The sequence below is a fragment of the Hyaena hyaena genome, unplaced genomic scaffold, assembly GCF_003009895.1.
Source record: "Hyaena hyaena isolate Hyena2069 unplaced genomic scaffold, ASM300989v1 scaffold_526, whole genome shotgun sequence".
Taxonomy (NCBI): domain Eukaryota; kingdom Metazoa; phylum Chordata; class Mammalia; order Carnivora; family Hyaenidae; genus Hyaena; species Hyaena hyaena.
In genome coordinates, this window is record NW_024081160.1 from 728038 (window position 1) to 743876 (window position 15839).

The 15839-nt window shown below is 41.2% G+C and overlaps 1 protein-coding gene across 1 annotated transcript in view; it reads right to left on the reverse strand.

Annotated features, from left to right (window-relative positions):
- SEMA5A (semaphorin 5A) overlaps positions 1-15839 on the reverse strand; it is a 310846-nt gene that overhangs the window by 83267 nt on the left and 211740 nt on the right. Inside the window, exon 11 of the mRNA XM_039255468.1 lies at positions 5215-5332. Within this exon, the coding sequence (XP_039111399.1) occupies positions 5215-5332 (118 nt within the window). The remainder of the gene's footprint in view (positions 1-5214; positions 5333-15839) is intronic.

Sequence of the window (15839 nt, forward strand, 5' to 3'; positions counted from 1 at the left end):
GATGGGACATTTGAAAGTTGCTAAGAAAAGATTCTTTTTTTCACAAGAGGGGAAAGAAACACCTTTTTTGGGGAGGTATCTGCAGGAGATGATGGGTGTTAACTGAACTTTCTGTGGAGATCACTGCACAGTACATGCAAGTCACTGGGCTGCACACCTCAACTTCCATAGCGCTGTGTAAGGCTGTATCAATTCTACCTCAGTAGAACTCAGAGGGGAAGAAAGAACTCACCGCACTAGACAGCCTTTTATTTCCCAGTTTGGGCACTGGCATAAGATAATATTCTTCAGGCAAAGAAATGCTACACATGTTCTTTTTCCAAATGCATGAATGAGCAAAAGATGAGCTAATATGACAGAGAAATAGAGGAAGAGTTTGAAACGAGTGTTGGTAAGTGAAAGAATGGAATGGAATGAGGTAGAAAATAATAGAATAGTTATTGTGGTAAATACACTGGAAAGGAAAAGAAACACCACCGGCCAGTCATTTGTAAGAGAATATGGTGATGGCATCGCAGGGTAAGAGTGAGGGTAGCTGCAGACGTTGAGTATTTTCAATCCAGGTCCAGTGCAGTTGATTCTATTAACTTCTGGAGCAAGAAGAACTTGCGACACGCAGAAAAGCACAGGGGCAGTTGCCGAGGGCTCTCTCACCCACATTAACCATGTGCTCCTTTTGATGCGGAGTGTGTCACTTCGAGAACCTGCCTAGGGAACAGATCCACAGATCCACGAATAATGGGCTTTGTTCTGCTGCTTCCCTTTTCCATACAGGTATTTTTATATTTTGTTGCTTTTCTTTAGAAATCGGAAATAGGGACGCCTGGGTGGCTCAGTCGGTTAAGCGTCCGATTTCGGCTCAGGTCATGATCTCATGGTTCGTGGGTTCGAGCCCCACATCGGGCTCTGTGCTGACAGCTCGGACCCTGGAGCCTGTTTCAGATTCTGTATCTCCCTCTCCCTCTGATCCTCCCCTGCTCGCTCTCTCTCTCTCTCTCTCTTTCTCTCTCTCAGAAATAAATAAGACATTTAAAAAATTAGAAATCGGAAATAAAGCTGTCTCGAATATATTATCTGTGGTTCTGCTATCTCCAGGTTTCTGCCAAGCACTTCCTATTTGAGGTATGTGCTTTGCTTTATGAAATATTAATTATTAAGCCACAGTAAAACATATACTGCATGTAGGTATTTTAGTGGATGCCAGGCACTGTGATGAGTGATTTCTGTGTGTTAACTCTGGAATCTTCACAATGTCCCCGCTCCCTACTTCCCATTTTACAGAGAGGGGTATTGAGGTTCAGATTAGGCTCAATTTATTCAGAGTCACACTGGTTGAGAGGGACCCAAGAATCAGTGTAAACAAACTAATCGAGAGCCTGCGATCTTAGCCGCTTCATTCTGTAATGTGATTCGTAGATCCTTCCCTGATGAGAGTCTTGTGAAAACCAGCACTTATACTTGTCTCCCTAATTGTCTAATAGCAAATGTCCCTTTACCTCGGAAATAGTGGATCTCTAAGTGCTAGCTGAGTAAAACGGAATTTTTGCTAACAAGCATAACCTCTAATCCCACGTTTGAATCACTCGTGTCCAATTCATTAATTCCCAGGTAACCAAGCATGTAGATGCATTTGATGGGTACAGAAATCCATGGAGTACACCTTTAAGTTCTTACTGTACTCCAACCATCGTGCTCTTATAACTAAATTGAACTCCTATATTTTCTACTGGGATGTTTTCTCAGAAGTCAAGAGATCTTCCTTCATGCATTTTCAAAGTTTCATGTACCTTTGGTCAGAGATTGCAACACAACAGGATATTGGTTCTCCTCCTTGGGAAGGACCGTCTTCATGTTACAACATCAACGTAATATCCCGAAGTCTCTCTCCATGAGTGAATTAATTACTCAAGGGAAAGACAGCACCTTTGAAGAGGACTAAGCGCAAGCACCCGGTGGCCTCAGACAGGATGGACAAGTAGGGGCACAGTCTTTATTACCTTGGAGCCACCGGTCTTCCACTCATAAAATGGAAGAAGTGCTGCTCATCCCTAGGAGGGTCATGAATATCCAAGGAGATAATCCATTGAAATGGCCTAACACACCACTTAGCACATGGTGTAGACACGCAATTACCCTTAGCTCCCTTTTCCTTATTTTACAGTAGATTTCACTACAAAATTCACAAAACCTGCTATCCAAGCATAATACGCAAGGTGACCACTGGGTCACCTGTCAATGGGTGCACCCATCAGCCACTGCTCTGGGGAGACTTTGACTGCTGGGAATGTCATTGTCTTGTAGATTGAGGATAAAGTCAGAAGCACTGGACTTAGGTCCTGATTTCTTTCACAATCTAGTTTTTGAACCTTCTACCAACTCTTTGGTCTATGGTGCCACTATCTAAATGGAGGGCTCTGGGCTCATTCCTTGCTAGAGGATCTTTTCTCTCTAAAGGTGCTCCTTACTTACACAGTGTCCTGGGAAGAAACTAGTAATTGCAAGCCATCGAGGTGCTTATTTAGTATACATAGTTTACTAGTTAATGCACAATGTATTTTGGAACAGGGACTAATTGTATGATGGATACTGTACCCACAAAGGATGTGGAAGGGGATTGGGCATAAATAAAGCCCAGGTCGAATCTTAAGACTACACTATCCTCGGGGTGCCTGGGAGGCTCAGTTGGTTAAGCGTCTGACTTCAGCTCAGGTCATGATCTCATGGTTCGTGGGTTCGAGCCCCTCATTAGGCTCTGTGCTGACAGCTAGCTCAGAGCCTGGAGCCTGTTTTCAGATTTTGTATCTCTCTCTGACCCTCCTCTGCTCATGCTGTCTCTATCTCTCTCAAAAATAAATAAAACATTAAAAAAAAAAAGACTATACTATCCTCATTAAGCGACGTTGTAAGTTATGCGGGACATGAAGAATATTCAATTCACTCCAGATCTGTAAGTTTAGATCTTGTTTGAGTACCCCAGATCTCTTAAACTAAGAATAATGTTTTCAATTATAATTATATAAGCCACTAGAACATTAATCTGTATGTCAGTCATTATTGCTCTATCACCTACACAACAGAGATCCATAAACGTTTTAAACATTTTTTTAAATGTTTTATTTATTTCCAAGAGAGAGAGAAAGACAGCATGAACAGGGGAGGGTCAGAGAGAGAGGGAGACACAGAATCTGAAACAGGCCTCAGGCTCTGAGCTGGCAGCACAGAGCCTGACGTGGGGCTCGAACCCACAACCGTGAGATCATGACCTGAGCTGAAGTCAGATGCTTAACCCACTGAGCAACCCAGGCACCCCATAAACGTTTTAAAATAGGAATCTTTTAATAGAAAATCGGTCTTTTTGTGCACTAGGTCCCTGGGGAAACCCTGGGAAGGCTTCCAGGGTTCCATCACCAAGTGGAACTCTCTAGAGAGCAGAGGATCTGTCCATGTTGCAAATGCAGCACTGACTTCGGGGAACAAACAGAGATGGGGAACAGGGATGGTTTTGTACAGTGGAGATGTGAAGGGGCCGCCCTCCCATCAGGCAAGTCCATGTCACCCTGTGACCTTCTTTGAATTATAACAGAAACTGTGCTCTCAGCAGCAGTGATAACTTTAGGAACGACCCTCTGGCCGCCTTTTAAATGTTAGGTCATCTCCATTTTTTCCCTATAGAATAGATCACACGTGTATTTGTTACAAACCAAGTGGGTGAGTGTGTATCTTCCATTATATGATTAAGCAGGTCTCAGATACCCACCAAACCATGGGTCGCAGGGCGAAGGCCTTACCGCTTAAGAAGAACTGCTACTCTAAGAACTGTTACTATATTCTTCTGTCATTTTTTTGCCATTAACAACACCACGTCATACATCTGTGAGAAGAAGCATTGATTCTTGGGAACTGCATGCCTGTAATTTACAACTACATTTCAGAAATTTATGTTTTCCCTAGCTGCAAAGATTCAAGGTGAACATCTTTGGGCTTTTAAAGTATTATTCAGAAATGAGAAAGAACTTAGCCCAAACGCTGGCATTTCTGTAATCAACTTCAAGAAACATTGAGAAAATCTGAAACTAAATAGCCCAGCGGTCTAGCAGCGAATCCTGTAAAGCTCTGCTCAGAGCCTGGATGTGGTGATCACACACACCTTTGCTGTAAAAGGCGTCAATCTCGCGCCCACATTTGGGAGAGGATGCTGGCTTTACTAACCCTAGCTTTCTTCACGTCGCTGCCTGGTGTTCCTCTTCCCATCATTGCCTGGTTTCCCCTTCCCCTAGGATAGGCTGCATGAATGTGTGGCTTAGGTAATGGAAAGAGCAGTTCCCTTCTCAGGAAACAGTGTGTCCAGACGCGCTGGACATCTGCATCGGAGAAACAGCATGGATGTCAAATACCGGAACGTGCCTGTTCTCACCTCTGTCTTGCAGAGGTGCGCCTGAACTGACGGTCAGAGACACATCAGCAGCTACGTGACAGCACAGTGACTTCACATTTTAAATATACGGAGGCTAATAGCTATTGGTAATATTCTCTGAGGACAGAAAAAAGAATCTGAGATTATTACTGCACTAAAGGTTGTAAAGACAAAGGGGAAAAATTAAACTGCTTCTTACAAGCGAGGCTTCAAAGAAATGAATTGGCAAAGAAAACCGTTTTCCTCGCTAGATTCGGAAAATCTAGCTCTGAATGGAAATGAGTTTCTCTTCTTTCTGCGGGGTCACAGTGGGAATGGTCACGATGCTGTTTCTCCCAGAGCTTCCTGGGACCCTGCGCAGGATCCGGAAGACTGTCCCATCTGGAGTCCAATAGTATCATCCTTTACTCTATTCTTTTAAAAGCTCTACTTATCTCAGTTTCTGGAATTACAGCTCCCAAAGGAAATTGTTGGGTGTGGAAGTCACGGTTTTATTAATGCTAAAAAGGGCAAAATAGTTCATGCCAATTTCTGGGGAGAAGCTCCAAGAATGAAACAGTGATCTTACACCCCATTTCCAAATCAGCAGTGTTGTCTCTTAAAGTTTTTCTCTTCAAAGAAGACAAGAAGCTTACGGCAACATCCCTTGTGGCTCTGGTGGAAGCTAAGAGCTGAATGAGTTGAGAGAGACAGACTGGGTGTGCAAGAAGGGTCCCAGATGTGTGGCCACCACTGGGGTGTGAGTTAGGATTTAAGACAGCTGGGTTCCCAGGGACGGCGCTTTGAGGCCGTGCACTTACGGGACAACTGGAGGCGCTCTGCTCCCACTGCGTCATGCTGAGGCTCTCCTCCAGGCTCGTGCATTTCTTCATCACCATATCCCAGCCGCAGTAAGGGTCCTGGGCCCCAATGCAGGCGCTGTAAACACACACCCAAAGGTCAACAGAAAGGCAGCCTTACCCACTACAAGAGACGTAAGCTTAGGTGAGTCTGGCCCTTATGAATTGATATGGGAACTAGTTATGAGAAACTCGGTTTTAGCCTACACACTAAAGAACAAGCCATCAACATACATCAGTAAGCATCTAATGAAATCAACTAATTACCCTTGGTTGAAATATCTATATGTATCCTAAGATACAGGGGAAACAACTAAATGATCGTGCCAATGTGAGCCTTTTGGTGTCATGAATAAAGTCAGTCAGAATTTTGCAATGTGCAAAAGTACTAGATGTTGTTACCACCACCACCACCGTCTTCGTCACTATCATCACCACCACCATCACCACCATCTTCATCCTCTTTAACAAGATAGAATTTGCTGAAAACCTGTTATCTTTCAGACACAACTTTTATAAAGAACATTATTTTCACTTTATCATCATCATAATCATCACCACCACCACTCTCACCACCATCACAACATCACCATGATCAACATCACCACCACCGCCTCTGTCATTCATAATCATCACCACCACCACCACCACTGCCGCCATCATCATAATCAATATCACCGTCACCATCACCACCATCCTCATTACTACCATCACCACCAGCACCAGCACCATCATCACCACTGAGATCACTACCACCACCGTCATCACCACCACCACCACCACCACCATCATCATCACCACCACCACTACCATCATCATCACTTTGGTTACAGATGTTATTTGCTGAACACTTACTATAAAATATCAAACTATTGTATCACCGAGACATTTAACTCTGGTGAGGGAGGTAATATTATTTTTACTTTATTGATGAGAAAACTGAAGCACAGAAGATTTAAGAAATTGGCACAATGACAAGCAAATACACCCAAAACCCTTCAATACCATTAGTTTGAAATTAATAAATTAGGGAAGTCTTCTTTTGGGTACCATAGCTTAAAAATGAATTAAAAATTTCAATTAAATAGGTGTTTAATATAGCTCCACCTATACTCAATACATTATATCAGAAGTGTTATATAGATGGTGGGTATTTTCTTTTAGCTTTGTCTCGATGAAAGAGTTCATATACCTCCGGGGCCTCATTAGATGAAGATTTGGCCCATATGTTATAAACACAAGAGAGGGTGTTCAGCGGTGGAGGGAAGCAGACAGAGTGACAGTGATAGAGTCAAAATTATACAAAAGATGACCCTGCAGGCAAGCAGGGCATTGAACACTGGAGAATTCTCTCTCTGAAGGGGCCAAGAGGACAGGCGTGCAGGAAATGGAAGCAAAGAAAGGCAGGCTAGTACACCGGGAAGTGTTAATGTCCTCTTAGAGATAAGGGGCCCCTTACAGCAGGGAAAATCTGTTAGAGGATTACCAATTAATCAGCAGTATGACCAGAAACCGTAGCATAAGTATCAAATGTGGGCCAAGGAACTGCTACAAGTAATATTAAATTGTTAATATTAATGCTACAAAAGAATCGTAATTAACACGTCGAATATGTTAACCACATATAAAGTACTGCTCCAAGAACTTGACCTCTATTAGCTCATTCCAACCACACAGAACCTTACAAATACAACACTTCAATTAGCTACTGCATTTATTTTAAATGAAATAAACTCAATCTTCTTTACAATGAAGAAACTAAAGCAGGGAAAGATGAAGTAGAAGTCTCACAGCAGGGGAAGATATCTCTAAGGACAATAAATGAAGCACTAATGGTATAAAACTATTATTTATTGTTGCTGTGTCATATGTATTTACCACCCAAAGAAGTTCAAAGGAAAATGGTTAAAACTGGCGCTTCTCACAGCAGAACGAGGTTGGGTGGGAAGGGCTGTGAAACAATGGGCTGTCACCATAGCCTCATTAGAAAGGTAAGTGACCGTGCACATGTTAAAATGTAAACTGAGGTACATTAAAATTGTGAATCTGAAAGCACAGGCTGGGAGGCTCCCCTGACAGGAGCTAGGGGAGAGAATCTTCTAGAGAAGACTCAGAAACAAACCAAGGAAATCACTTGATTGGCTATAGCTTAAGCAGTGGCCTTATTTGGGAAAGCCTGGTTGACTGAGATCCATTGTTCCAAAGTTTCCCATTCTCAGATACAAGCTCAGTGACCCTGGCATCAGTTTTGGTTTGCTTAGGTCAGCCCTCAAGGTTTTAGGGTGCTCCAGTCTAAGGTAGCTTCTTATTTAATTACCGTAACAAGTACATAGTACTTTCTTTTCTTTTTTTTAAAATATTTTTTAAAATTTATTTCTAGGAGAGAGAGAGACAACGTGAGCAGGGGAGGGTCAGAGAGAGAGGGAGTCACAGACTGAAACAGGCTCCAGGCTCTGAGCTGGCAGTCAGCACAGAGCCCGACGCGGGGCTCGAACCCACGAACTGCGAGATCATGACCCAAGCGAAAGTCGGACGCTTAACCGACTAAGCCACCCAGGCGCCCCAAGTACATAGTACTTTCATGCAAAAACTCAAAACAGTTACAAAGGACAAAATATATGCTTTTCTTTCCCAGAAATAGGCACTATTCACACTTTTATATATTTGGGGGATATTTTCTTTGCACAAATACGTATTCATGTATGGATATGTCTATATATACATATATATTTTGGTTTTTCATATGTAACACATGCAGAGGGGAGTGTACACACAGCCTATTTTGCTTTTTACACATAAAAATACGTTGTGACAGGTCACCTGGGTGTCTCAGTCAGTTAAGCAGCTGACTCTTGATTTCAACTCAGATCATGATCCCAGGGTTGTGGGATCAAGCTCCGCATTGGGCTATGCTCTGAGATTCCCTCTTTCTCCTTCTCTCTCTGCCCCTCTACCCCCATCACGCTCTCTCTATATAAAATGAAAAATGAAAAAAATATACCATGACATTTTCTTCCATCAGTATATACAGCTCCGCCTTATTCCTTATATGGCTGTATAGTATTCTGTTATCTAGAGGAACGAACTTTTATTCAAATCCTTTAAAAGCAAGGCTGTAATGCACATCTTTCTATGTATTTTCTTTTTTTGTATAAAATTTTTTTAATGTTTATTTATTTTTTGAGAGAGAGAGGGGGAGAGAGAGCATGCACAGGGGAAGGGCAGAGAGAGATGGGGACACAGAATCCAAAAAAGGTTCCAGGGTCTTAGCTATCAGCACAGAGCCTGACGTGGGGCTCAAACCCATGAAATGCAACATCGTGACTTGAGCCAAAGTCAGACGCTCAACTGGCTGAGCCACCCAGATGCTCCTGTATGTATTTTCTACAAGATAAACTTCTATACATGGAGCTGATGAGATGGAAGTTCTGGGTATTAATAATTTTGTACCAGTCAACAATTTGGAGGGTAACTCTCCTCTCCCTATTCCATGCTGGAATATGCTTTTTTTCCCTAACTTAGTCCTTTCTGATAGATCAAAACACATTTCTACTCATCTGTTCTATTTACTCAGTTGTGAGATTAAGATTTAGTGTATGTGTGTACATTTACGGATTATTGTATTTCTTTTAGTGCAAATTTCCTATTTGTAACCAATTCCTGTTTCATGCTTCCACTGGAACTGGAACTGGCTCCACTCTTTTTATGTAGTCATTGCACATGAAAATTTCTGTATTAGAAAATTAACCCTTTGTCAATAATGTTTCAAATACTTTTCCTACTTGTCATTAAATTTTTTTCTCAAGATACAGATTCTTTAAAATTTTATGCAGTACAGTTTTTGAATCTTTTTCTACACAGCATCTGGATTTTGTGCCATACTTTCAAAGAGCTTCCACGCTTAAAAATCATAAAAACACTTCCACGGGATTCCTTCTAGTCCTCTTGTGTTTGATCAGTCATTTCATTTGACTCCCTATCTGTGATCCACCGGAAATGTATTTCTCGTAAGTCTCCTTTCCTCCCTCCTGAAAATTAAAACCAGTAACGACGACAAAAAAAAAAAAAACACCTATTTTTTAAGCTAAACTTTTTGATCCTCATACGAGCACAAACAGGTCCAGCGCTTAGGAGTGACGAGGAAGCTGTGGATGGTTTCTTTTTCCTTTGTCTATCGAATTCAGACAACATCTTTTTCAAACACAAGTTTACAACACAGAGTGTGAGCACCTGTCTTTTGAACTCTCTAGTTCGGAAGGTTTGGGCATATAATTTCTTAATAACTTACTTGTAAGTAAAGAATCCTTTCAATGATCAGTTCCACAGAGTAGAATTTGCCCTGTATTTATAGTATATGATGTATATCCCAACGTTAAGAACTTACCATTTTAAAGACACACAATTGATTTCATAACTTTTTTTTCAGGGAATAAGACAGATGAGAATAAGCGAAAGACTGTGTAGAGAGAGCAGAAAGTGCATTTTTCTATCTACAAGAAAGTTCATATATTGTCACTAAGCTCAGTGTAAGCAAATCAGCCCTCAGTAACATTGCCTGTGCAGATGTTCTGAAGGAAGTTTCTGGAAATCCAAAGACCCTTCAACGGTGAGACAGAACTTGACACAGGTGAGAATTAAGAACCTTTCTGCTTCCTGCTGTCACCTCCCCTGGCTGTGAAGGCAAGATCTGACCCACAGTGATCCGGTCTTACCGAACCGGCCATTCTGCCGTAATGTTACAGGCCATTATCACACCTCAGAATTCTGTCCGGGCAGGATCCCATTTTCACAGCGGTGAGTCAATGGGACAGAGCTACCCATACTGAATCATTCAAAGGGCCTGAATTCCCTTTCGTGTTTTGTTTTTGTTTTTGTTTGTTTCGTTTTTTATTAAAGCAACATGGCCGTTAGACAAAATTCAAATCCTGGAAACAGGAAAATTCCACCAACCCTCTAACCTGGCCTCAAGCTTCTGTTTGCAAATCTGCCTGCACAAGTGGAACAATGTCACAGGGTCACAGGGGCTATTTTAAGCTGTTTTACATGAAAAGCTGCTTGTAAAAACATCTCTTTCTTCTGATAATGTTGACAGCTTTGTGCATTCTTGACATTCCACTTATCCCTCAAACTATTAAAACTCCTCTACAAGCACAAATGTCCATTCATTAAATATTCCATTTGTGGATAAATATGTTTTCCTCCGTCAAAATATTTCATACCGTGGCAAAATTCTGATGAGCTCTACCTTTCTGCTAAAGTATACTTTAGTAAAGTTAAAAGTATAACTTAAAAGTAAAGTTAAAGTATAACTTACTACCTTCAGAAGGCAGGTTTTTTTAAGACACTGCATGGAAAAATTACAGATGTCTTATTAATGTGGTGTTTCTTCATTCCACTGTGAAGATGTTTTTTCTTTGTATGATGAATCTTTTTAATAAAAAAATTTTCCTTATTTTGTTAATAACCTTAGATTATCCTTCATTTGATATATTTCCTTGGTATCTGAAAGTACCTGAATTCAGAAAATATGTTGGTCACAATCTTCAAGTTTAATTTAAAAGCACATTTATGGAAGAATATGTTTTAGAGCTAAATGTATATTCAGAGACAGGCCTTAATTCTTGAAAAAGGATAAACTACTGTACCCTTTTCCAGGACGGTGATATTAATATTTAATTAAACTCTTCCTTTATTTATTTATTTTTTATTATATAATTTATTATCAAGTTGGCTAATGTACAGTGTATACAGTGGAATTTGGTTTCAGGAATAGATTCCCATGATTCGTCGCTTACATACAACACCCAGTGCTCATCCCAAGAAGTGCCCTCCCCAGGGCCCATCCCCCACTTCCCCCTCACCCCCCATCGGCCCTCAGTTACTTCTCTGTATTTAAGTGGTTCTTACAGTTTGCTTCCCTCTTTTGTAATTATTTTTTTCCCTTTCCTTCCCCATGGTCTTCTGTTAAGTTTCTCAAAATTCCACATATGAGTGAAAACATATGATATCTATCTTTCTCTGACTTGTTTCACTTAGCAAATACCTTCCAGTTCCATCACGTTGTTGCAAATGGCAAGATTTTGTTTTTTTCCTTGCCGAGTAGTATTCCATTGTGTATATAAACCACATCTTTATCCATGTATCGGTTGCTGGACATTTACTTTCCATATTTTGGCTACTGTTGAAAGCACTGCTATAAACATTGGGGTGCATGTGCCCCTATGCATCAGCACTGCTGTATCTTTTGGATAAATTCCTAGTAGTGCAACTGCTGGGTCATAGGGTATTTCTATTTTTAATTTTTTAGGAACCTTCACACTGTTTTCCAGAGTGGCTGCACCAGTTTGCATTCCCACCAGCAGTGCAAGAGGGGCCCTCTTTCTCCACATCCTCGCCAGCACCTGTTGTTTCCTAGAAACTCTTCCTTTACATTTGAAAGTGTGCAGTTATGCTATTTGCTAATTTGAGTAATAGGGAAAAGAGGTGTATTCATTAAAACCTTCTCACTGTATTCCTAGAGAGCGGGAGCTAATTACTGAATATGATCCCCTTGCATGTTAGATTATCTAAATATCAATGACTTTATCTGACTTGTTTCTGTTACCCTAATTGTCATTAGATCAGCTTATTTTTGATCTTAAGAATTTTGGCCATATTAACAAAATGCATTCATTAAACATGGGATTTTAAAAGTGTTCCAATCATTCCTCCGTTTGGTGGATACTGAGGAGCACCTGCCATGAACCAGACTGAATATGATGGGGGTGCCCTGGTCAGCAAAGCAGACATACTCACTGCACCCACAGAATTTATCAATTGGCAAAGGCAATAAACAATGGCACCAATAATCAAGAACCATTTGCAAAGGAAAACGGGGGAGCCCTCTTTAGCTGAAGGGATCTCGGGTCAGGAAATACCTGATTCTAGTGACATTTAAACCGAGATGGGTAGAAGTGATCTATTTCACATGGCTTAAGAAAAACAGAACATTTGGCAGCGAGATGGACACGGATGGGGAAGGCACTTAGGTGGGAGGAAATTGGAGGATTTAAAGGAAGATAAATGGAGGCTAGACTTTGGTTGGAGCTTGAGGAGTAGAATAGGCAGAGCTCAGAGTCCAGTTCAAGACTTAGCATTTCCTAGTTAAGTGCTGCAAACGTTAAAATAACTGGGCAAACACCATGTGTCCAATACCAGTACTTATTTCCACTATTATCATGTTAGTAGGGGGATAGATGGATTTATCTGTTTATGAACGATCTTTACCAATTCCTAAAACAATCTGAGGTGTCTTATTCTTTTTTTTTTTAATTTTTTTTTTTTTTATGTTTTATTTATTTCTAGGAGAGAGAGAGACAGCATGAGCAGGGGAGGGTCAGAGAGAGAGGGAGTCACAGACCGAAAGAGGCTCCAGGCTCTGAACTGGCAGTCAGCACAGAGCCCAACGCGGGGCTGGAACCCACAACCGCGAGATCATGACCTAAGGGAAAGTCGGACGCTTAACCGACTAAGCCACCCAGGAGCCCCCGAGGTGTCTTATTCTTAATGACCAATGCCATTATATACTTCAGAATCTGCTTTTATTTTAAGGTTTACATTAAAAACACTTACTAAAAATAAGACTGAAAAACAATTCTAATTAGACAGTAAACCACTTGAGGAATGCACTGTAAGACACCCACACATCACTCAGTTGGTAAATCCAACTGGAACACATATTTTCTTCAGTATGTAGTTCCATGAAATTGGAATAGGAATAATCACCTCACAGGAAATGTTTTGAGGATTAAGTTACATCATGTAATAAATAACAAAAACGTATTTTGGGGGATGGGATACATACAGTTAATCTAGTCTCTAGACACCATTGCATATTATATTATAAGGTACTGACTTCTGGGATGTTTGAAAATATTCTATTCCAAAAATACTAAATCCGTAAACACCACGGGCTTTTTATTTAACCGGGCAACGTGACACACCGCAGTGTATTGTAGTAAGTGGTACAAAGTATTTTGACTACACATTTGGATGGATTCACAACTTTTTGACTACCTGGCATAATGCCACGTGTGGAAGACACAAAGACCGGGAAGGGACTTGTGGTCTCATGAGGGAGGAAGACTATGCTTATGAACGTGGCGGGACAACGTAAGGAGGGTTAACTATTAAGTGAGTAGCTCAGGCAGTGGGTGCCACAGGAGTCGGGGAGAGAGAGGAAGGCCAGGAGAGTTCCAGGAAGATGTCATGTGCAGCCCGGGTTTTGAATGAAGTCGGAATTTAGCTCCCTGGTTATGATGGCCCTAGAAGGATGAGTCATGTGCATGCAGCATGATCAAGAACATAAGCAGAGGGGCATGGCTGGGCCATGGTTTCCTTAAGATTCCCAGAAAGTATATACTGATGCGAATAAAATGCTGGGGTTTTGCTTAGGCAAGAACAATTTGGCTGTCGTGTATAGCGTGTGTCAGGTAGTGAAATCTACTAGAAGATTAATTTATAATTCCCAAGAAGAACTAAGGCAGAACTACACTGTCATGGCATTTTTAAATTTAGGACACATGCCAAGTAAACAAAGATATAATTACTAGTAAAATACATATTTATACTCATTGCGCATCACTTGCTAAAGACATTAAATAGTAATTCACGTTACATGTTATGATTTACAAATGAAATTAGTGATCTAGAATTTCAATTAGTTACAAACTTTTAATACATTAAAAACTATTCACTATTAACTTATCACTAAATGACATTCATTAAATACAATGATTTTATTTACATTTAATTTTGCTTTTAATATTAAATTAGAATAATCAATATGCATTGCCAGTAATACTAAGTGAATGTTTTTTAATTAAAGTCTTATTAGGTGTATATAACACTCAAACTTTCCTGAAAAATCTGTTTTAAAACTGAACAAGATTGGGGAGTGCTTGGGTGGCTCAATCGGTTAAGCGTCCGACTTGGGCTCAGGCCACGATCTCGCAGTTCATGACTTCAAGCCCCATATCCGGCTCTGTGCTGACAGCTCAGAGCCTGGAACCTGCTTCAGATTCTTTGTCTCCCTCTCTCCCTTCCCCTCCCCTGCTTGCACTCTGTCTCTCTCTCTGCCTCTCAAAAATAAACATTTTTAAAAATTTTTTAAAAAAACTGAACAAGATTGATAAACATTTTACAGTGAAGCATTTTGGGAAAATTGATAGTACAAAAGAAATAGTTACAAGAACAGAGGTTATTTGAAACATGCAGAACAGAAGTGCTCTCTGGAATCTAGCAATTGTGGTCAACTTGGGGCATCAGCTTTGGATTCTGACATGACACGGACAGTCCTCTTCACCTACTCATCACGCACGGAACCCTGAGCTGTTTTACTTTCCCTCTCAGTGAATCTCGATCACTGTGAATTTGTCTTTTAACAAGCATAAAATCTTTCTGGAGAGGTCAAGTCCACCCCCAGGACAAAGTTCCCCAAGGAAGGCAGTTTTGTTCTCAAGGACCAAAACCAGGGCAAAGAGGATATGGGGAGTGTCAATGGCCCAACACAAGTCCTTCCCAGCTCAGAGACGTTGAAGTAATTGGTGGGAGTGAGGACCAGAAAATGCTGTGCGCATGAGAGAAAGAAAAGAACCCTTGGGCGCCTTATTCAGGGAAAGGCCTGTGCTTTTGGTGTTCCACGTTCTCTGCTCTACAACATAGATGTCATGAACTGTCCACAATCTCCTCTCCTGCTAATCAGAGATAAAAATGAAGACAGAATTACTCTCCTCTCCTCTCATGGCTCTTCAAGGGAAACCCTTCTGTGGAAGAGGGTTTGATGGGCAGAAAGAGAAGGCACAGGAGAGTTTGAAGAGTCACCAATTCCATGTGAAGAATGCACAAGGGGTGAAGTAATACATCTTAGTTTTTGCACAAAACTTTAGAGGACACTAAGTCCAGAGAAAACATTTATATTACTCTGACTCCTTATAATTCACCCAACTTAAGTTTGCCCAGTACTGAGTGAATGAGGCTTAAATGCCAAAGAAACCTCCCATGAGGGCACAGGCAAGCCCGAAAGAAGAACTTCTGCCCATCTCGGCAGAAGAGCTATGGTAAGGGTGGCATCTACCTTGAATTTGGATTCTCCGGTGCCCTTCCCAACGTGCTGACAGCAGTAAGGACGTAAGCACTTGGGTCTCCTCACATCTGGCCCTGTCCAACCTCCTTCCATCAATGCTTGAATCTCAGTTTCTCTTGGATGGTTAGAAACATGATACAGAGAGGGACTTGAGACAGGGAATTACTGAATAGCCACTGAGAGATACTCCCACCGACTGGATGGAGCCATGTTGACATCACTCATTTACACATGGAATGTGGTCAGGGGAGAGTCTCCCAAACTGCCAGAAAATTTATTTGTCTGACAGACCAGAGCCAGATATGTAATCTAATACCATAAGGAGCAGAGTCTGGCCTAATAGGCTGTGTAATTCTCAGATGAAGTGAAGTTGTGTAAAGGCAGAAAAAAAAATTCATGACAGGTCAATTTGCTGATTTGGTCCAGAGGCAATGTGAAGTATACTTCAGCAAAGAAGGCAAAG